Genomic DNA, 22,788 nt, shown 5'->3' with positions numbered 1-22,788 from the left:
TTTTACTAATTGCTTTAAATTTGTGTTCATACTTTAGGTCAAGACTTTATGATGTAGAAATTGCCAACCTTAAAAAAGAAACTAGTATTTTTTCCTCATTTATTTTATTAGAACACCAGTCTTTGCCTTAAGCTGTACATAAGTTCATTTTTCAATTGATGAAATGTTTAAGTAAAATCTGTTACATTGAACTAATAACAATTATTGTTTTGCAACACCAGATTCCGAGCTTTTTCACTGATGCTGAGAGAAGATCTGTGATGGCTGCAGCCCAGGTTGCAGGCTTAAATTGTTTAAGGCTAATGAATGAAACTACTGCAGGTGAGCAGTTTGCAATTTGAAAATTACTGTCAGAAAAATATTATTATAGTTATTTTTCTAATTAATACAAAGCATTTATTTTTTAACTCTATTATGTACTGATATAAGCTTGTCATTTTGGAGCACAACATTATGGCAGAGTTTAAACATGTCTTTCATTGGCTATAAGAGTCATTAATATTATAGGGTTATAGATGGGTAGAGAAAAAAACATTAACCAATTTGTGAAAAGTGAATTTACTTTGAAACTAATAATTTGTATTACTCTACTGTGTGTTAAAATGTAGTATCAACATGACTTGCCTATTGTTTTCTAAGTGATTGCTAGGCTGGAATTAACCTAATTCTTTGTTCTTACATAGTTGCACTGGCATATGGAATTTATAAACAGGATCTTCCTCCGTTAGATGAGAAACCAAGAAATGTAATATTTATTGATATGGGACATTCTGCCTACCAGATCTCAGTTTGTGCTTTTAACAAAGGAAAACTTAAAGTAAGTAAATAAATGATTTACTATATTTAATTTTAATGTCTAAGAGCATATGAGACTATATAGAGAACCCTAATGCTTGGGTTTAAATCCTGGCTCTGCCACTTAAAAACTGTGACCTTGAGCAAGTTACCTAACCTCCCCAAATCTCAGGTTCCTCACCTGAGGATATTATCAGTAAGTACCTCATAGACTTTTTGAGGATAAAATGAGTTAATGATTATAAGATGCTTGGAATGCCATATAGCAGATATTATGTGTTAGCTATTTTTACTATTGTTGAGGTTTTCAGTCACCTATCAGGGAGCATAAATTACATATTTATAAATGTACATAGGAAACATTTCTAAAATGATTCCCATTGTCTTTAGAAACCTTTCTATCCTGGAGTCCTAATCAAAATTTTCTACAGTGTGGTATTATTTACCTCTATATGCTTATCTTCTTACAGCCTTTGTTTGGTTTTGTATTCATTTCTACATTGATATCTTACCCAGACTTAACACACACTCTCTCTCTCCCCCCATTATACACATGTATAGATTAGCTCAGAAGAGTAAATGCTTTGGGTTATCCAGCACCTTTTAGAGCCTTTCGTCTTGCCGTTTATAGTACTATGTTAACATCCTTGTAATCAGAAAATTAAAGGGAAATGACTCATAGTGAATATAGAATAGTTTCTTGCAAATTGATTTAATCCTTGGTATTTAGTGTTGAATTTTAACTTAATTAAAAAAGAACATTTTCCTTTCTTCCTTTTTAGTGAATACCCTAGAGTATAGAGCTATTATTTTTTAGATCACAGGCACCTTTGGAAGTTTGATAAAAGCTATGGCCCTCCTCTGAGAATGATGCACATTTGCACTAGTCACATACCTACACAATTTTACATCTAATTTTGGGTAATACTGGACCTCATGAGAAGTCTGTCCATGGATTCTTCATGCTCATCTGGGATAACATCCCAACCAGTCTGTGCTCACATCTTACTGTGATGTTTACCACTATTCCACCACCCATCCTTGTGAAAAAGAAGTTGATGAACCACACCAACAGTGGGATTCTACTTTTTTAGTCATGACTATTATAAGTAGTTATTTTTGCCCTCTACCTCGGGGAGAGAGACTAGATGTCTTGGTCCTGTTTTCAAGAACTATATTGTTGAAGTGCTGTGACTCGTCTATTCCTTTTCCACTCGACTGCTAACTGGGGGCTATTGCTCAACAAGCTTATTAAAATTTTGTCTCTCCTCTTCATTTTTTTTGTTTTCTTTTTTGTTCCCTTGCGTGCTTTTATCTTCCTTCTATATATTTATGAGGGATGGGGGCACTAATTCCTGATTTGTAAGTTGACCAATTACAATATTTTAGATTTAATCTTTGGATTGCCTCTTCTTGGCTGTTTTGTTTTTGGTTACATACTTAGGACTCTTTCTTTGCTCTCTTAAACTTGGTTTTTGGCACACCTGTTCAGTGTTGTTATAGAACCATGGGTTGTGAGATAATGAAGTTTTAGTCATTGTAACTCAGTTATTCAGAATTAGAATTATTCTTTCACGTAGGTATATAGATCTATAACTTAAAGCAGATAATTCAGAGTGGTTAGATATGTTGGCTAAATATAAGTACTAACTAATATAACTGGTTCCAAATTTGGTACCCCTGTGATTTTTGTCAAGGTCTTTGGTTTTGATTTTAATTTTAAAAGGTATTTTGGAGGGGGTGCTGAAAACATCTAATATTTCTGAAAATTCAGTTCTGTTTTTTCAATTAAACAGGTCTTGGCTACTACCTTTGATCCATATTTGGGTGGCAGGAACTTTGATGAGGTTTTAGTAGACTACTTCTGTGATGAGTTCAAGACAAAATATAAGATAAATGTAAAAGAAAACTCTCGGGCCTTGTTGCGCTTATATCAGGAATGTGAAAAACTAAAGAAGCTAATGAGTGCAAATGCATCAGACCTTCCACTGAACATTGAGTGTTTCATGAATGACCTTGATGTTTCTAGTAAAATGAACAGGTACCACGCATGCTTTCAGTTTGAAAAGTGTTTCCTTATTTTATGTTTAGTTCATGTCTGATTTTTCTTCGTTCTGTTATTTTAGAAGATATGCTCAATTTTTATATCCCCAAATAATGAATTTTATTTCATTTTCCCACAGGGCTCAGTTTGAACAATTATGTGCTTCCCTCTTAGCCAGAGTTGACCCACCATTAAAAGCAGTAATGGAACAAGCTAGTAAGTGGAAGTTACTGAACTAACAATCAAAACTGTACCATGGTGTTACTTGAATGGGGTAGAAAATGGTAAAAACAACAAAAAATTCATGTGCTTTTTGAAGACATATTTCTTGTTTTAGAGAAGGAGATTATATAACTCATTGTTTGTTCATAAGAGCAGGGCCACTAGAAATCAAAGTTTATGAGAACTCCTTCTGACTCATATTGTTTAATGCTAGTTATATTTGAAGGTGTCTATATGTAAGATTTTAAAGATTGATTGAAAGTTGAAATGAGGACATGACTGCTTTTTGTTAGAGATTTTTGTAATCAATTAAAATTACCTTCTGTGGCAATTTGTGAGGTGGAAGTTAAAACTGAAGGACTCTGAAGTCCATGAGGTGCATGTCTGTTCTTGTGGTCACTTCATCATCTAGACCAAGTATAGTGCCTGATAAGTAGATAATTAATATCTATTAAATTTTGCTTTTTTCCAAAATTTATTTTTATCTTCTTTCCATTTTACCTTGTTTTGAGCAAATAAAAAAATACATTTTTTTTAAAAAGTACTTTCTGGGGTCTACTGTTCACATTTTTATAAAGACTGTCTTATTTTTCTCAATTAAACCTTTCATTTTCCAGACTTACATTGTGAAGACATAAGTAGTATAGAAATTGTAGGGGGAGCAACACGAATTCCTGCTGTGAAGGAACAAATCACTAAATTCTTTCTTAAAGACATAAGTACCACATTAAATGCTGATGAAGCTGTTGCAAGAGGGTGTGCATTACAGGTATGATTATTAGTCTTTTTTTAAATTTTAGAATGTATATTTTGCCAGAAATATGGTGATAGGCCTCAAAGAACTTTTTAATATTATCTTGTCCAACCAGTTATCAATAAGCTAAAATTAAATTGAAATTATTCCTGAAATATAAGGGTTGTGTCTGTCCCATTTGTTTAAACTACCATAGGACAGTATGTCTGTAATTATACCGAAAAAGCATTTATTTTATTAATTCTTATAATTATTCCCATTTAAAATTCTTTTTTTGAGATTTAAACATATTTTACATCAGTTTTTGTAAAGTCACAGAAAGAGTGCTCTGACACTTTAAAATTTTAACTAGTTATTACCAAAAACCCAGAAATTTTTAAAATGTAACAATTTTATTATAAGAACTTTATTAAGCAGTTCAATCATGGTAACCTAGGATATGTTTGGTGTTTGTTGATTTAAATATGGTATACATCTTATTTTCAGTGTGCGATTCTCTCACCAGCATTTAAAGTGCGTGAATTTTCCATAACAGACCTTGTTCCCTATTCAATCACATTAAGATGGAAGACCTCTTTTGAAGATGGGACTGGGTAAGTTACTTCTAAAGCCTTGGTTAGAGCTTGTCATAAATAATCAATTGAACCTACTATTCTAAATTAGAGGAATTTATACTTCTTAAACTTGTCAAACACTTTAGAATACTATCTTAGAAACAAAGAGAATATGAAAATGATATATTATCTATAAACCATTATGGCATATTTTTTAATTAGTATTTTATTATAAAAGTAAAACATTCTCTTTTCAAATAAAAATCACAGTATAGAAATATAAAAACTTAAAAATTTGCATTTGCCATACCCCAACTCCCTTAGCCCATTTTATTGAGGTAACTAACTATTGTTAACAGCTGGGTATATATCTATCCAGTCATTTTCTTTGAATATCCAAATAAAAGCATCACTTTTAAATCGTACTTTATTATTAAATTTGCATTTCTGACTGTTGTGAGCTGCAAGTCTTTTCATGCTTTGACATTAACATTTCCTTTTCCATGAACTGCCCAGGATATAAATTGTTTACTTTCCTACTAAAATAAAAATCTGTATTTCAAATATTATATTTGACTGCTTTTCAGAAGTATAGTTGGTATAATAAAATAAACCTGTATTTAGGTTTTGAAGTTGCTTTTAAGATTTTGTTCTGTGTTTTATACATCTGCACCCCCAAGAAATTGAAATTTTTGCACAAATTTCAAAAATATCAATAGAATTTGGTCCTCAGATGTGAGCAAAAACATCCTTATATATTGCCTTAAAATATACCTATTCTCAGGGCTTCCCTGGTGGTGCAGTGGTTGAGAGTCCGCCTGCCGATGCAGGGGACACGGGTTCGTGCCCCGGTCCGGGAAGATTCCACATACCGCGGAGCGGCTGGGCCCGCGAGCCATAGCCGATGAGCCTGCGCGTCCGGAGCCTGTGCTCCGCAACGGGAGAGGCCACAACAGTGAGAGGCCCATGTACCGCCAAAACAAACAAACAAAATATACCTATTCTCAGATAATTTTTCTCAGTAGGATAGAATTGTCTGTTACTATGTCAGACGTTCTAGAACTTTGAGCCCTAAACCTGTCAAAAGGCATGTTTATTTATAGCAAAACCAGTAATTCTTTTTCTTAAAATTTGTGCACAGAGGTCTTTAAAATTGCTGCTTATCATGAATTAAAAATGAGATGGATTCTGTAATTAGGTTCATAAGCAACTTTCTATTTGTTTTAAACTGTTTTCCCACTCCATTTTAGGGAATGTGAAGTATTCTGTAAGAACCATCCTGCCCCATTCTCAAAAGTCATTACTTTCCACAAGAAAGAACCATTTGAACTAGAAGCATTTTATACTAATTTACATGAAGTGCCTTATCCAGATCCAAGAATTGGTAAGAGAACTCCAAAACTTTTTTTTCATAAATTTTAGCCTCTTACAAATATGTTAATATTTGAATCAAGGAAACAAAGTAACATTTCAGCGAAGCCAGCACTGGATTTTTAAAGAAAAATAATCATACTTTTTTCTAAATGTGCACTTTTTAGTGCTCAGAGTTTATTTCTGGAATAACAGCAAGTTTGAATCTTTTTAATTCATTTTGAAATGCATATTTAAAATGCTCTGTAATTGACCTGAAAAGTTTGGGTGAGGGTTATTTTTTAATGGAAGAACTCTTTAATCGGTAAGCTGAAATTGTGCTGCCAGACTGACTACATATTCTGATTTTAAACTTACGTTCACTGGCAACAACTAGAAGCCAGTTAATCATTGGATTAATACAAAAGTGGAAATAGGAGACTGTAATATCCATTTTAGCTGAGTAATCTTTTAGAAGATATAAAACAAAGTATGATTTACATCATTTAAAAGAGAAGGAATATTAAATTAAAAATTTTTCTATATGTGCTACTTTTATTGATAGACTAAAAAAGGAGACAATATTAATTTTTCATGTACATTATTTAAAGCAGTAGAAGTACATTATTGAAAATGGTATTAGTTTTCAAGGGCTTCTGGAACAAAGTATCACAAACTAGGTGGTTTCAACAGTAGAAATTTATCATCTCACAGTTCTGGAGTCTAGAAGTTCAAAATTAAGTTGTTGGCAGGATTGGTTCCTTCTGAGGGCTGTGGGGGAAGGATCCATTCCAGGTGTTTGTTCTTGGTTCATAAATGGCTCTCTTCATGTTTACATGACGTTCTCTTTGTGTATGTATCTGTCTCCAAATAAGGACGCCAAGTCATTTGATTAGAACCCACCCGATGACTTCACTTTAACTTGATAACCTGTAAAGACCCTATCTCCAAATAAGGTCATCTTCTGAGGTTACTGGAGAGTAGGGCTTCAACATATGAATTGGGGCCAGAGGGAGGTCACAATTCAACCTCTAATATAGGTCAGCCAGATTTTTTATATACAGTTTTTCTGCCTGGTAGTGTCTCTTTACTATGGATAACATATATTTGAGATTTTTTTTTTCTGAAAAATAAAACATCAGATTTCTTAAAGTGAAAAATTAAAGTGACCTCAGTAGGTAGTAGTGACTGGATAACTTAGCAATTTTGCTATAGGAAAAATCCAGAAAAAATTTTAAATTGCTTTATTTATGAATTACCAAGATGATTATGATTTGCAAAGTTTATAGCAAAAAGGTAATATCTATTTGGTTTTCAAACTCAGAAATTGTGTTTTGTTATTTTGGTTTTAGTGTAGCAACATTGTAAAACTTAAAAGTGATATTGCCTTCAGTCAGATTGTCCTTGGTTAAGATCCCAACTCTCCTTTTTCCTATTGTTGATGATTTTGGGCAGGTTGCTTAACCTGTCTGAGTGTTTATACCAGGTTTATTAGTATATTAAAAAGGTAATCTGGGGGAAATGCATGTCCCACAGAAATTAATCAGCATATGATAATTTATGATTTTCTTTTGCCAGCATCTGAAAGATGATAGTAAAACTATTGAATGAATGAATTGAATGAGTTAATCTGAGGCCCATGTACTGATCAAAGCTCTTTCTTCCTTAAGGGAGCTTCACTATTCAGAATGTTTTCCCACAGTCTGATGGTGATAGTTCCAAAGTTAAGGTTAAAGTTCGTATTAACATCCATGGAATCTTCAGTGTGGCTAGTGCATCAGTAATTGAGAAGCAGAATATAGAAGGGGATCACAGTGATGTTCCTATGGAGACAGAAACTTCTTTTAAGAATGAAAGCAAAGATGATGTGGTATGTAGAAATTCTGTTTCAAAAAGGTTCCTCTAATATATGCAGTATCTTAATTCTACCTGGTACTTTTAATAGTTGAAAATATTAATATCTGAGGTTTTGCTCTGAAGTTCTGCTATAGGAATAAGTATATAAGCTTTTAAAAATAAAATCATTAAAGAATAATTCTATTTTAAATGCTCTACATCTTTTCACATTGTAACATGCTTTTCGGAGGTTTGTGTATTTTTCATAGCATTATATGGAAAATATGCATATGTGTGTCTGGAGTCATTGTTCCTAAATTCTTTATTTCTATTAAAAACATTTATTATAGCTAGCTTTTTAGCTTACACATAAATCCAATTCAGAATGATAAATTCTGAACTGTATACATATGTGTTTTTAGATTGAGAATACATGCTTAATAAAGAAATTTTCAGAGCTTAGTTAGGAGATATCTGTGGCAGTTGAGCAGAAGAATGTGCTGTACATTCAGTAACATTAAAACAGATTTTTGACAGTTTCTTTATGAAAGAGTTATATGACTCTAACATTGTATTTACTCTTGGCATACTATGAATGAAGGAATCTTAGGAGAAAGTTATTATATTCCATTACATAAAGTTTTCGTCTTTTTATGTATACTATTTGTAAGTTATTTTTAATGGCTTTTGTTGGATTTTTTTCAAATCATAATTGGAGGTCTGCCCTAGATTTTTCATATATTTCTGCATGTTAAGAATGGATTTTGGGCTTCCCTGGTGGTGCAGTGGTTGAGAGTCCACCTGCCGATGCAGGGGACACGGGTTCGTGCCCCGGTCCGGGAAGATCCCACATGCCGCGGAGCAGCTGGGCCCATGAGCCATGGCCGCTGAGCCTGCGCGTCCGGAGCCTGTGCTCCGCAACGGGGGAGGCCACAACAATGAGAGGCCCGCGTATCGCAAAAAAAAAAAAAAAAAAAAAAAAGAATGGATTTTAAGATTTTAAATTTCAAGATAGTTTCTCCCTTTTGTGAAAGTTGTCTTTTTGTCTGTTTTTACTAACAGCTACTATAAAATCCTTTCTTCCAGATTGATCAGAATTCTACCACTACTCCTTAAAGTACTTCGTTTAAGGACCATGGCATTTTCTTTCATTCTTCTTCCCGTGTGTTATTTTCCTATTACATCCTCCCTTCCTTGAATTGAGGAGAAGGAAATACTGTCCTAATATGTTAGTGAAGATACAGTCAATGTTTCATAAATAAACATAAGAGTAATAGGTGAAAAGTTAATTTTCCTAATTGTAGTTCACAGCAATGTATGGCAGACATTTAATCCATTTAAGATTTATTTTTTTGCTAAAATTGAAAGCATTCTCTATGCCTTTTATTTTGTTTTTAACATCTTTATTGGAGTATAATTGCTTTACAATGGTGTGTTAGTTTCTGCTTTATAACAAAGTGAATCAGCTATACATATACATATATCCGCCTATCTCCTCCCTCTTGCATCTCCCTCCCACCCTCCCTATCCCACCCCTCTAGGTGGTCACAAAGCACCGAGCTGATCTCCCTGTGCTATGCGGCTGCTTCCCACTAGCTAGCTATCTTACATTTGGTAGTGTATATATGTCCACGCCACTCTCTCACTTTGTCCCAGCTTACCCTTCCCCCTCCCCCTGTGCTCAAGTCCATTCTCTACATCTGCATCTTTATTCCTGTCCTGCCGCTCGGTTCTTCAGAACCTTTTTTTTTTTTAGATTCCTTATATATTTGTTAGCACATGGTATTTGTTTTCCTCCTTCTGACTTACTTCACTCTGTATGGCAGACTCTAGGTCCATCCACCTCACTACAGATAACTCAATTTCATTTCTTTTTATGGCTGAGTAATATTCCATTGTATATATGTGCCACATCTTCTTTATCCATTCATCTGTCGATGGACACTTAGGTTACTTCCATGTCCTGGCTATTGTAAATAGAGCTGCAGTGAACATTGTGGTACATGACTCTTTCTGAATTATGGTTTTCTCAGGGTATATGCCCAGTAGTGGGATTGCTGGGTCATATGGTAGTTCTGTTTGTAGTTTTTTAAGGAACCTCCATACTGTTCTCCATAGTGGCTGTATCAATTTACATTCCCATCAACAGTGCCTTTTAGAGTGAGTTCTTTAAAAGCCATTTCACTTTCTTCACCTCTTTTTCTTCAAAGTCTCTGTGTAATGTTTTAGACCTTTAGTTTTCTCTGTGTAATGTTAGTGAATCCTGGGCACTAAAAACAAGGAGAGTATGGCACCCATTTTCTACCTCTCCTGGCATTTCTTATTTGCTGCTTCTATTTGTCTGTGGGCTTGAAATCCAGTTAGCCAGTCCTTTAGGATGATCTCTTGAATATGGACTTAAAAAACTCACTTGTGAATAAAATGTATGAATTTATAACATCTGCTTTGGCCATTCATAGATTGATTTGCTTACAAGAGTGTTTTCGGCTTACTAGAACCCAGGTAGTTGGTGTTCCATATAAGGTATTTCTTCTTCTTAAGTGAGATGTTCCTGAGTATTTCTTTTATAATTTATATAATCAAGAGCCAAAAAAAAGGTAACTAACGTTATGGATCATATACTTAGCATTGTTGGTGAGCACATTCACATATATTAATCTCCTTTTAAATCCCTACCTTAGCTGATACAATAGGTGTTGAATAAATTGTAGTTTATTTCCTTACTCTTGCTAATAATGTAAATTATTTTCTTGTCGTTGCTTTTAACATAAGGGGTGATGTTGAGTATCCTACTGTGTAGAAGACATCCTGTGTACTGTATTGCTTAATGGTTCTCTCTAGGACTTTTCTCTTTAATTCTGTATCCAGAAGTTTAAAAGCTTAAGGCTTGGGCTTCCCTGGTGGCACAGTGGTTGAGAGTCTGCCTGCCGATGCAGGGGACACGGGTTCGTGCCCCGGTCCGGGAAGATCCCACATGCCATGGAGCGGCTGGGCCCGTGAGCCATGGCCACTGAGCCTGCGCGTCCGGAGCCTGTGCTCCGTGACGGGAGAGGCCACAACAGTAAGAGGCCCGCGTACCGCAAAAAAAAAAAAAAAAAAAAAAAAGCTTAAGGCTTAAATACCATTATAAAGCAGTCTCTCCCTTCCCCCCTCCCAAAATGTGAACAAATTCAAAGTAGACTCTGGAAGCTAATTGTTTTAAGCTTTACAGCAGAAGGTAAGAGGATAATAAGTTCTTTTTTACCGTTCCCTAGTTGCTGACACTGCTGGCTCTTAGGTCGATGAAACCCAGACATATATCAGTGAGCAACAGTAGGAGTTCTTTGTTTTTGTCTTTCTTTGCTTGAGAGTCAATTTATGAGAGATTATTTTATGGCCCTCATTTTTTCATTAAAAATTAAGATGGCTTCGATTTTCCTGAAAAACCATAACATAGATTGCCAACTTTTCTTCGATACAGTATAAGGATATCTCAGAAAATGGACACTTTTCTTCTAGGTATTTATTAATATCTGGACATATTAGGAAGGTATTACAACTTAGGCTTCATGGCACAGTGAAGGATCAAAGAGACTATCGTACTAATGTACCACAATTTATTCCCCAGTTGTTGACAATTTGGGTTGTTTATCTTTCTATTTTTAAATTCAAAACATCTGATTACTTATATGTACCAGGTACTGTTCCAGGCACTGAGGATACAGTGGTAATAAGCAAGATAAAGAAGGTCCCCACCCATCTGTAACTTACATTCTAATGGAAGAGGATAGGCTAGAAGCAACAAGATACCATATAAATATAAAGGAAATTAACAGCAGGGGATGCATAGTGGAAATTAAGTGATGAGGAAAGCCACCTGTGAGGAAGGAAAAGGAACGCTAGCCTGAAAGATGAAAAGGCAGTTTGAGAGTAAGGATCAGGTAGGTAGTTGTCCAGACAGAGAGAATAACAAAGGCCCTGACGGCAGGATATCCTTTTTTATTGTTACAGATACTAAGGTAGCTGATAATATAAAATACAGAAAAGGGGAGAGTGACAAAAAAAAAAGAAATTGAGAAGGTAGATCAAGGGACAGATTAGATAATTATTCTGGATTTTATTCTTAAGTGCTTTTTCATTTATTCAGCAAATAACTAGAAGTACCTAAATTGTGTGTTTGGATATAGCAGTGAATAGAAAGACAGTCTCAGCCCTCGTGGAGTTTAAAATCAATTAGAGAAACCAGTCTAGAGGCACGTCCATTAACTTACCCACTAGTGATAATATTCCTATGAACCTTCTTAAAATTATTTTAAAAGACTAACAAATGACTCTCATATCAATTGTAAGATGTACAGTTTTCCACTTAATATATCTGAAATTGGGATGGGCCATGCAAATGATAATATATTTACTGTTGCCTATGGCAGTAATCATGAGAAGTTCTCATCATCTGTCTGTACATGTGTGAACTTGGTTGTTATTCCTAATGGCATGAGTAGGCAATTGCAACCCCTTGACATTAAACAACTTAAGGACCATTCAAGGAAGGAATATCAGTCCTGGTTGTTGTCCGAAAATAATCTGTTGACTCCTTCTGGTAAGTTAGAGAAAAAAACATCATAAAACTTGTAGAATAGGGGACTTCCTTTGGCGGTCCAGTGGTTAAGACTCCACTGCAGGGGGCACGGGTTCAATCCCTGGTCGGGGAACTAAGATCCCGCCTGCCACATGGCGTGGCCAAAAAAAAAAAAACACTCGTAGAAGATGTGTCAGTGGCTTATAAGAAAACATTAGAGACTATACAGGAGCAATTTTTAAACAAATGGCTGGGTCACTAATGCTCTTGATGGCACAGAGAACAATATTGTGTAGAAAAATTCAGACATCAACAACTTAAGTGATTTAGAAGAGTTGTATTCTTAATGTGGAGTAGTTTTAGAAATACCTTAACCATATTATTTGGTTTATTTCTTTTAGAGAGATGAATATATACACAATAGAAGAGCTTTTTCAATAAGTATAAAATAAAAATGCCAAGTGATAAAGTATTTTGGCCTTAATTGGCAGCATTGTTTTCTTAGTATTACATGAAATAGAGTTATTAATGTATTTGTGCCTTTCTGCATTACCCCAACTCGCCACTATTAACACATTTTCCACCACTTTTCCATCATAGGGTTGGGAAAATTGTAGAGTTGGAAGGTGGTAGGGCAGGGAGGATGGGGGTTGGAATTTCAGTAGCTGACCTTTTAATTACGAAGAACAGTGGTGTAAATTATCTTCTAACTTGTTTTTCTCTTTGGCACAAATAAGCATTTATTCAAGATAGCCTTCTGGACATTATATGTATACTTAACTATATATATATATATATATATATATATATTTATGAAGACCTAAATTATCCTGATTCCTGAACTCCAAGCTTTCTCCTTTTTAGGAGGATGGTGGTGGGTAAGATTAAGAAAGACCAGAAAAACTTAATACTTGTGATTGTTTGCCAAGCGGAGAGTCCATCTTGGCAATCTTATGGGTTGAAAATTTGTCTTTTAGACATTAAGAAAAATAGTAAAAGTTTAAATTGTAATAATTCAGAGACATCTACTTAGACAGTTTTGATACATTTCGTTTGAGTATTTTCCTACATTTAAAAAATATAATTGAATTTATGTGTAATACTTAAATTTTATATCTTTTTCTCTTTATTTTCCCACATTAAGTTCTTTATAAACATTTTTCATGTCAAGTTTAATGTTCTCTTTTTTTGTGAATCTTCATTTGTGAATTTGACTTGAGAACAATTTTCCATTTATTTTGCAGTTATTTCGCCACAGGTAAATGAAACAAGATTTATTCACATAGCATCAAATAGATCTTTTCATTTTACTTACTACCTGTTAATCTAGTTATTTATAGTTACTCTCAAAAACAGCTTCTACTTCACTGTGTTCACATATTTGAAAACAGGCTTGAACTCTAAGATGCTGTTCATTACCAAACAAATAGAAAAAAGAAAGAAAAAGACTACAGATATTGTCAATTACATATTTTCTTTGCAGGATAAAATGCAGGTTGACCAGGAAGAAGAGGGTCATCAAAAATGTCATGCTGAACACACTCCAGAAGAAGAAATTGATCATACAGGAACCAAAACAAAGGTTTGTTATACTATTACTGTGGTTGTGTCTTTTTGAGATTGATATTTTGAGTTAATACATTTGCTGTGTAATGCATGCTTTTAATACACCTGGTGTTTTAAATTTCGTATTATGAAAGTATATAACCAGAATAAATACACTTCAGTGATTCACTATAGAAGATTTTTAAAAGAATGGACTCTAATATGAGTAAAATTATTTTTTAGTGGGAAAAAAAGATGTTTTTCATTACTTTTTTTTTCTCACTAAAAATCATGTAATCTCAGAAAATAGAAACCAGAATAGGACAAATGAAGAGAACTTAAATTAGCAATAATGCTGCATCTGAATATTAACCACTCTAAGCATTTTGCTGCATGTCATAAAGCTGTTTTTTGTGCAAAATAATATTTTGGAAGTAAAATTTTAAAGGATAAATGACTCTATTATTAAGAGTCATTATTAAGAAAATGATTGCTGATAGAAGAGAAGGGAGAAACACCCTGCCCCAGTCACCCCGATGAATGTGGCTACAGCTCTAAACTATCATCTTTGACAGATTTTTCTAACCTGAGCAGAATTTAATCTGTAATGGTTAGCTGTATAGATTTTTTCCAAAGGCTATAAAGATTCAGTTATAAATCCTAGTTGCTCAAGTAATATAAAACCTGAAACTCATTTTTCTAATTTTTTTTATTTTATTCAATGTTTGCCTTTAATTATTCAACAACTCTATTGAGATATAATTTACATACCATGCAATTCTCCCATTTAAAAGTACAATTCAAAGGTTTTTAATATACTCACAGAGTTATGCAATCATTATCACAATTTTACGTTTTCATCACTCCAAAAAGAAGCCCTGTACCCATTAGCAGTAACTCTTTATTTTCCTCCCACCCCTCCCCTTGCCAGCTCTAGGCACCCACTAATCTTTTTGTCTCATTGACTTGCCTGTTCTGGACATTTCATATAAAAACAGTCATACAATATGTAGTCCTTTAATGACTGGCTTCTTTCACTAAGCATGTTTTCAAGGTTCATCCAGGTTGTAGGATATATCAGTACTTCATTCCCTTTTATGGCTGAGTAATGTATCATACGGATGCATACCACATGTATTCATTCATCAGCTGATGGACACTTAGATTGTTTCTACTTTTTGACTATTACGAATAATGCTATTATGAACATATACAGGTTTTGTGTGGATGGATATTTTCATTTTTCTTGGGCGTGTACCTAGGAATGGAATTGCTGGGTCATATGGTATCTCTGTGTTTAATAATTTGAGGAACTGCCCAACTGTTTTCCAAAATGGCTGCAATATTTTACTATGTTGTCAAAAATGTATGAGGGTTTCCATTTCTCTATATCCTCACCAACTCTTCCTCTTTTTTTTTTTTTTTTTATTATAGTCATCCTAGTGGGTATGAAATGGGACCTCATTGTGGTTTTTATTTTATTTATTTTTGGCTGGGTTGGGTCTTCGTTGCGGTGCGCGGGCTTCGCATTGTGGTGGCTTCTCTTGTTGTGGAGCACGGGCTCTAGGCATGCGGGCTTCAGTAGTTTTGGCATGCGGGCTCTAGAGTGCAGGCTCAGTAGTTGTGGCACACGGGCTCCACTGCATGTGGGATCTTCCCAGACCGGGGCTCGAACCCATGTCCCCTGCATTGGCAGGCAGATTCTTAACCACTGTGCCACCAGGGAAGCCTCATTGTGGTTTTAATTTGCATTTCCAGCACAATATTTAGTGTATACAGGGTGTAAAATACTATCAATATTAAAATAATGTTTTTAATTAAAGTATAGTAGATGATAATAGTTTTGTTTGATTTTACTTTGTTTCATCAGAAATCAGTCTCTTAAATATATTTTTAAGCTAGTTTTAGAAATTTATACTTTTCTTGCATTTCTTTTGCAGTCTGTACCCTCAGATAAACAAGAGCGATTAAACCAGACCATTAAAAAAGGAAAAGTCAAGAGTATTGATCTACCTATCCAGAGTAGCCTGTGTAGGCAATTGGGCCAAGATCTTCTCAACATCTACATTGAAAATGAGGTATATAAATCAGAATTGATGTTGAAATAGGTGGTAGTGTGTCCTGAAATTTTTGTAGAAGTAAATGATTATCCGTCAAATTTGTGGAACTAGGCTATAACTCATAAGGAACTATTAAATAGATTATTGAACTATTTTATTTTGGACAAAATGCTGAGCTGTGTTTGTGTCATGTACAGTGTAACCTTCACCTTAGTTACATGAAAAACATGGATTGTCTCCACTATAGAGAAAGGCCTTTCCAATGCTAGTAATTCTTACCCCCTTTTATTGTGTCTTAACAGTAGCACACTCAGCAGACATTGTATAGGAAAGTATTACCAGCTCCCCTCTTCTAATGTGTTGTCCTTAAAGATTAACGTTCAAATCAGAATGTTTTCTGACTTCCATTTAATACTTTTTAGAATCTGTTGTCATTCTTGAAATTTTCTTTACGTATTTACATGCTTCATTTTACAGTCTCTTGAGGAAAAGAGTTTGGTTTCTTTACCAATAGTTGTGTGTAAAAAGTAATTTTTTTATTTTAAAATTTACACTTAAGTGGTAGTTACTAATTTCTACAGGCTTGACTGACATTAAAGAAGGTCAGTTTTCTTTGAAGTGCCACATATTCTCTACTTGCTGCATGTTATTCTGGGAATTTCCTAAAGAGATTTTTGACTTTACAATGCTGCTCTTTCTAGTACCTAAGTATATCACCTATTCATTAGTTATTAAAGGCTACACTTTATGTGAAGCATTTCTATCTCTGGAAATAATTCTGAGATAATCCTGAATAATTCTGAATTTGTATGATTTGAGACTAATTTTCTCAAAGGAATGAATTGTAGGGAAGTGCAGCTAATGATAAATTTTGTGTATAAGATTTTTTCTTAAATTTTTAAATGGCTCACTATTTTTTAAATTTTAAAATAAAATTATTTTATTTATTTATTTTTGGCTGCGTTGGGTCTTTGTTGCTGTGGTGAGCAGGGGCTACTCTTCATTGCAGTGCGTGGGCTTCTCAAAGCGGTGGCTTCTCGTTGTGGAGCATGGGCTCTAGGTGCACGGGCTTCACTAGTTGCAGCATGCGGGCTCAGTAGTTGTGGCTCGCAGGCTCTGGAGCACAGGCTCAGTAGTTGTGGCGTACGGGCTTAGTTGCTCTGGGGCATGTGAGATCTTCCCAGAACAGGGATTGAACCTGTGTCCCCTGCATTGGCAGGCGGATTCTTAACCACTGTGCCACCAGGGAAGTCCATATCTCACTATTTTTTTTTCAAATTGGAATATAGTTACTTTACAATGTTGTGTTAGTTTCTGCTGTACAGCAAAGTGAATCAGTTATACCTATACATATATCCACTTTTATAGATTTCCTGTCTCACTATTTTAAATTCACAAATATCAGTGCATTGTAGTATTACGTTTAAAATACTATGTTTTTGTTAAAGTACAAATTTTGTTTTTTATTAGTCTTCAGATTCTTTCTTTGCTTTTGATTTGACAATAATGATTTTTGCTAACATCTTTAAATACTTTGATACTTATTTAATCCTCAAACCTACGAAGTGTAAGTACTGTTAGAGATCTACATTTGATAGATGAGGAAACAGGCAGAGGTAGACTGAATCACCGAAGTTCAAAGAGTAACCTTTTGTTTTGGAGCCAGGTAGTCTGTCTCCAAAGCTCGAGATCACAGCCACTGTGCTGTGTCACTTACCAAAACCAACGTTTATTCAGTACCAGTTATGTGTCAGGCACTGTACTAAATAGTTTATGTGAATTACGTCAATCTTATTAACAGCCATACGAGACAGACAGAAGTAAGCGCTCTAGAATGAGAAAACTGAGGCTTAGGTTAGGTGACTTCGCTGCAATTTCAAAGGTAGTAAGTGGGAAACCTGGGATTTGAACACCAATATGTACAATGATATAGTCTATGGGGGTTTTTTTGCTTTTTTGGGGTTTTTTTGCGGTACGTGGGCCTCTCACTGTTGTGGCCTCTCCCGTTGCGGAGCACAGGCTCCAGACGCGCAGGCTCCGCGGCATGTGGGATCTTCCTGGACTGGGGCACGAACCCGTGTACCCTGCTTCGGCAGGTGGACGCTCAAACACTGCGCCACCAGGGAAGCCCTATGGTTTTTTTTTATAAAAGCTTTTATTGAGGTATAATTCACATACCATACAATTCACTAATTTAAAGTGTACAGTTCAGTGGCTTTTGGTATTATTAATTTTTTAAATTGTAAAATATATATAACTTGAAATTTGCCATTTTAAGCATACAATTCAGTGACATTAATTATATTCACAGTTATATAACCATTGCCACTATCTTTTTTAAAGATTTATTTATTATTCATTTATTTTATTTATTTTTGGCTGCATTGAGTCTTAGTTGCGGCACACAGGATCTTAGTTGAGGCATGCAGGATCTTTCGTTGCAGTGCATGGGCTTCTTTCTAGTTGTGGTGTGTGGGTTTTCTCTTCTCTAGTTGTGGTGCATGGGCTCTGTAGTTTGCGGCACGCAGGCTGTAGGTGAGGCACGTGAGCTCAATAGTGGTGGCACATGGGATCTTAGTTCCCTGACTAGGGATCGAACCCGTGTCCCCTGCATTCTAAGGCAGATTCTTTACCACTGGACCACCAGGGGAGTCCCACCATTGCCACTATCTTTTCCAGAACCTTTTCATCACCCCAAACCGAAACTGTAACCATTAAGTAATAACTCTCCCTTCCCCCAATCCCCAGTAAACCAATCTATTGATACTTTGTCTCTGTGAATTTGGTAGATAACTCATATAAATGTAATCATAGAATATTTGTCTTTTTGTGTCTGGCTTATTTCACTTAGCATAATGTTTTCAAGGTTTATCCACTTTGTAACATGTATCAGAACTTTATTTCTTTTTATAGTAGAGTAATATTCCATTTTGTATATATACATTTTATTTATCCATTCATCTGTTACAGATCAAGTGAGTTGTTTCCACCTTTTGGCTATTGTGAATAATGCTGCAGTGAACACTGGCATACGAATAACTGTTTTGAGTTCCTGCTTTCAATTTTTTGGTTATATACCTAGGAGTGAAATTGCTGAGTCATAGTGTCATTCTTTTTTTTTTTTTAGAATTTATTTATTTATTTATTTATTATTTATTTTTGGCTGTGTTGGGTCTTTGTTGCTGCACACAGGCCTTCTCCAGTTGCGGTGAGTGGGGAACCACTCCTTGCCACGGTGCGGGGGCCCCTCACTGCAGTGTCTTCTCCTGCTGCGAAGCACGGGCTCCAGGTGCACGGGCTTCAGCAGTTGTGGCACATGGACTCAGTAGTTGTGGCTCGGGGGCTGTAGAGCACAGGCCCAGTAGTTGTGGCACACAGGCCCAGCTGCTCCACGGCGTGTGGGATCTTCCCAGACCAGGGCTTGAACCCGTGTCCCCTGCATTGGCAGGCAGACTTGCAACCACTATGCCACCAGGGAAGCCCCATATTGTAATTCTTTGTTTAGCTTCTTTAGGAGCCACAATACTGTTTTGTCCTAAGCTGCAGTATTTTACATTCCCAACAGCAATGTACAAGGGTTTCAAATTTTCCAAATCATCATCAACACTTATTATGTTCCGTTTCTTCGATTATATCATCCTAGTAGGTGTGAAGTAGTATTTCATTGCAGTTTTGGTTTGTATTTCCCTAGTGTTTTCATGGCAGCTAATCTGAAACTTTTTGAATAGGGGAAGATGATAATGCAGGACAAATTAGAGAAAGAAAGAAATGATGCGAAGAATGCTGTTGAAGAATATGTATATGATTTTAGGGACAAGCTTGGCACTGTCTATGAAAAATTCATCACTCTAGAAGTAAGTCTAACTTTTGTAGTTTTGCTTGAGAATGCTAATATGAATTATGTAAATAAATGTACCAAATGTGTTATTGTTGTCAATCTTTTTGAGCACATTTAGGAATGGTCCTTAGTTATTTTTCCAAATTACAGAAGGCTGGTGAGAAAGATGTTTATAAATAAAAAGTCAGAAAAAAATAATTTTTTACACTTGAAAAACATTTTGTGCTGCCTTGATGACTTTTATTTCTAAGGAGAGCATTTTCAATCAGTATCTCTTAAATGTATAACTAGGACTTGAGAAAACTGTCTGCAATATTGGAAGACACAGAAAATTGGCTTTATGAAGAAGGAGAGGACCAAGCTAAACAGATTTATGTGGATAAGCTTCAAGAACTAAAGGTAAACTTTTTAAAGTCCGTGTTAGTGTTGAACAGAACATTAAGTTGTCCTAAAAATTACGGTGTAAGAGCACAGTGTATGTGTTTAATAAATATATAAGAAATTACTAAGGCAGGTATGTGTAAGAGGAAGTGTTCTCTGAATTTGAGGTGAGTAATGCTACATGATAACTGAAATTAAATAATGTATAATCATATTTGTCTATCATGATACTCAGATATAAAAATTTAGCAGATGACCAGAGTGTTAATATTACTTTCATACAAGCCATATGTTTCTGAGATGTCATTAATAAGTGATTTGTCAACCTGACCCCTTATCCATTAAAGGAGTTACCCTTGCTCTGCTTCTTTCCCCCTTGACTGCTCTGAGTTTGAGGAGTAATAAACTTCCCTTTCCTGTTTTCACATTATAACTAATGTGAAATTAGTGGGACACCAGGCCAGCAAAGAACTTCAGAAATAGTACCCCTGCTCTTCAGTGTCCTTTTACAAAGAAATAAGGAGATGTGTCCACCAGCTGCCCTTTTTCTACTAGGTCAGTGGTCTGACTTTAAGAAAAGACCACTATTACTCTGTTCCTCCTGCTTGCTACCCAGCGCTCCCCCCACACAGAAAAAAAAATGCTTTAAAAGATTAGAAGTTCAGATTGGAAGGATGACAGGAAATTTTCCTTCCTAGTGTGAATCATAGCAGTCCTTTAATGTGCACATGAATTACCGGGGGCCCTTACTGAAAAGCAAATTATGGCTCAGTATATCTGAGTTGGGCCCATGATTCTGCACTTTTTTTTTTTCTTTTTGCGGTACACGGGCCTCTCACTGTTGTGGCCTCTCCCGTTGCGGAGCACAGGCTCCGGACGCACAGGCTCAGCGGCCATGGCTCACGGGCCCAGCCGCTCTGCGGCATGTGGGATCTTCCCGGACTAGGGCACGAACCCGTGTCCTCTGCAGCGGCAGGCAGACTCTCAACCACTGCGCCACCAGGGAAGCCCGATTCTGTACTTTTTAATAAGCTTCTGGGAGATTCTGATGCTGCTGGTCCCTGAACCATTCTTTGAGTAGCAAGTGAATACACAGATGCTAGGTGATGACATTAATAAGGACTTCTAGCGTATGGGAAAAGGAAGCCCTTTAGGGATTGGCGGGGGTGGTGTGTGCAAAAGAAGTTAATACCTTGCAAAAATTACCTTCATGCCAATAAATTACTTTCAAAGGGAATAATTAAAAAGCAACTTGAAAACCTAAGCTTATGAACGCAAAACTAGCTTTACTGTATTTTATCTTGGTGGTTTTTACTCCCCATCTCCCTAAAATATATATACTTGGGGCTGGAGGCGCAAACCAGGCAGCTGAGGCTAATAGAAATAACTGAAAAGCCCAGCAGCTCCCAGAATGGATTATTTCGCTTCAAATATATAAGTAACCATAGAAATGAATGTTATAGATGTTTTCACAGGCTTTACTGTTTTTTTTGAGATGGCTTTTAGGAATTAAAATGCTTTCAAAAACATTAACAATAAAAAGTATGATGTGTAAAGAGACTAAATGCAATATGGTATCCTGGAACAGAAAAAGATGAAATCCACATAATCTGGAGTTCAGTTAATAGTAATACACCAGTGTTGGTTTCTTAGTTTTGACAAATATACCACGAGGTATAAGATGTTAACATTAGAGAAAAGGCGCTTGGCTCTTTATTGTTTCCTTTGTAACTTTTCTGAAAACCTAAAATTGCTCTAAAATAAGCTGATTTTTATTTAAATATGTAAAGGATTTGAAAGAAAATATTTGTCTTTCTAATGCATTCCCCTCCTCAAAGTTATAGGAGGCTGTTTTAAAATTTAGAAACTCCCTCCTACCAGGCACCTGGGGCAAGGGACTGAATGGGTTTTTTTGTTTTTAAGCACTATACTTAAAATACACATCTTAATCTAATGAATAAATGTAACAAATAATATTCAATAGGTATTAAATATCAGGAAATCCCAGTAATCATGTTGCTTTTAGAGAGTTATATGCATTATAAATATTTGAAACCAAGTTTCAAATACATGAGTCCTGCACACAGTGTATAGTCCTTATGGTTTTCTTAACGGTTTTATAGACTTTGAACACGTAACTTTAAAGTAATTAAAGATTTTCTTTGGATTTGAGAGGAATCAAGAGGTAATCTTAATGAATGAGAGAAGATAGGCATTCCTGTGTAGGATTCAGTAAGCAAATAACAACTGGAACTCATCTCCATGTAGGAAAACAAGAGGGGACATATTTTAATCTGACCAGCTTTCTTTCCTATTCATCATTCTGTAAGGGCCCAATAGAAGTTGTTTTCTGTTAATAACTTTTTCTTTTTAAAAAACTTGTGTTAACAGAAATATGGCCAGCCAATTCAAATGAGGTACGTGGAACATGAAGAGAGACCAAAAGCTTTAAACGACTTGGGAAAAAAGATCCAACTTGTCATGAAAGTTATAGAAGCATACAGAAACAAGGTATTGAATTCATAAAGTAAACTGGTGTGTATTACGCAGAGAGGGTGGGGTAAATCTAAAAATTCTCAACTACAAAGCTATAGCAGTTGTTGCTACCAAATTCCAGAGACATTGTGCACCAAACTTAACCTTTTTTTTCTTTACTGTAAAATTATCAGTAAAGGATACTGATAATTTCAAATACAGTGCAGATATGTGGCTTTAATCTTTTAAAATTCCCTAAAACTATATTATAAATTTAATCCAGTGACCAAATTCATTGTTTTCTTCTTAGGTGTTTCATTATAGTGCAGAAGGTTTTTTTGGACCTTTTTTAATTTACAGGCCTCTTTGAAACTGG

The 22,788-nt window shown here is 35.4% G+C and overlaps 1 protein-coding gene across 2 annotated transcripts in view; it reads left to right on the top strand.

Moving 5' to 3' along the window:
* The window catches only part of HSPA4L (heat shock protein family A (Hsp70) member 4 like), a 53,454-nt gene that overhangs the window by 18,248 nt on the left and 12,418 nt on the right, over positions 1–22,788 (top strand). For both annotated transcript variants that reach the window (XM_032632913.1, XM_032632914.1), the window contains 13 exons: positions 222–321; positions 684–817; positions 2,592–2,836; positions 2,979–3,055; positions 3,679–3,830; positions 4,302–4,408; positions 5,620–5,753; positions 7,390–7,589; positions 13,597–13,695; positions 15,599–15,736; positions 19,447–19,572; positions 19,848–19,955; positions 22,329–22,448. In XM_032632913.1, the coding sequence (XP_032488804.1) occupies positions 222–321; positions 684–817; positions 2,592–2,836; positions 2,979–3,055; positions 3,679–3,830; positions 4,302–4,408; positions 5,620–5,753; positions 7,390–7,589; positions 13,597–13,695; positions 15,599–15,736; positions 19,447–19,572; positions 19,848–19,955; positions 22,329–22,448 (1,740 nt within the window). The remainder of the gene's footprint in view (positions 1–221; positions 322–683; positions 818–2,591; positions 2,837–2,978; positions 3,056–3,678; positions 3,831–4,301; positions 4,409–5,619; positions 5,754–7,389; positions 7,590–13,596; positions 13,696–15,598; positions 15,737–19,446; positions 19,573–19,847; positions 19,956–22,328; positions 22,449–22,788) is intronic.

The sequence above is a fragment of the Phocoena sinus genome, chromosome 5 (genome assembly GCF_008692025.1).
Source record: "Phocoena sinus isolate mPhoSin1 chromosome 5, mPhoSin1.pri, whole genome shotgun sequence".
Lineage (NCBI taxonomy): Eukaryota > Metazoa > Chordata > Mammalia > Artiodactyla > Phocoenidae > Phocoena > Phocoena sinus.
This window is presented reverse-complemented; position numbering and strand designations above follow the sequence as displayed.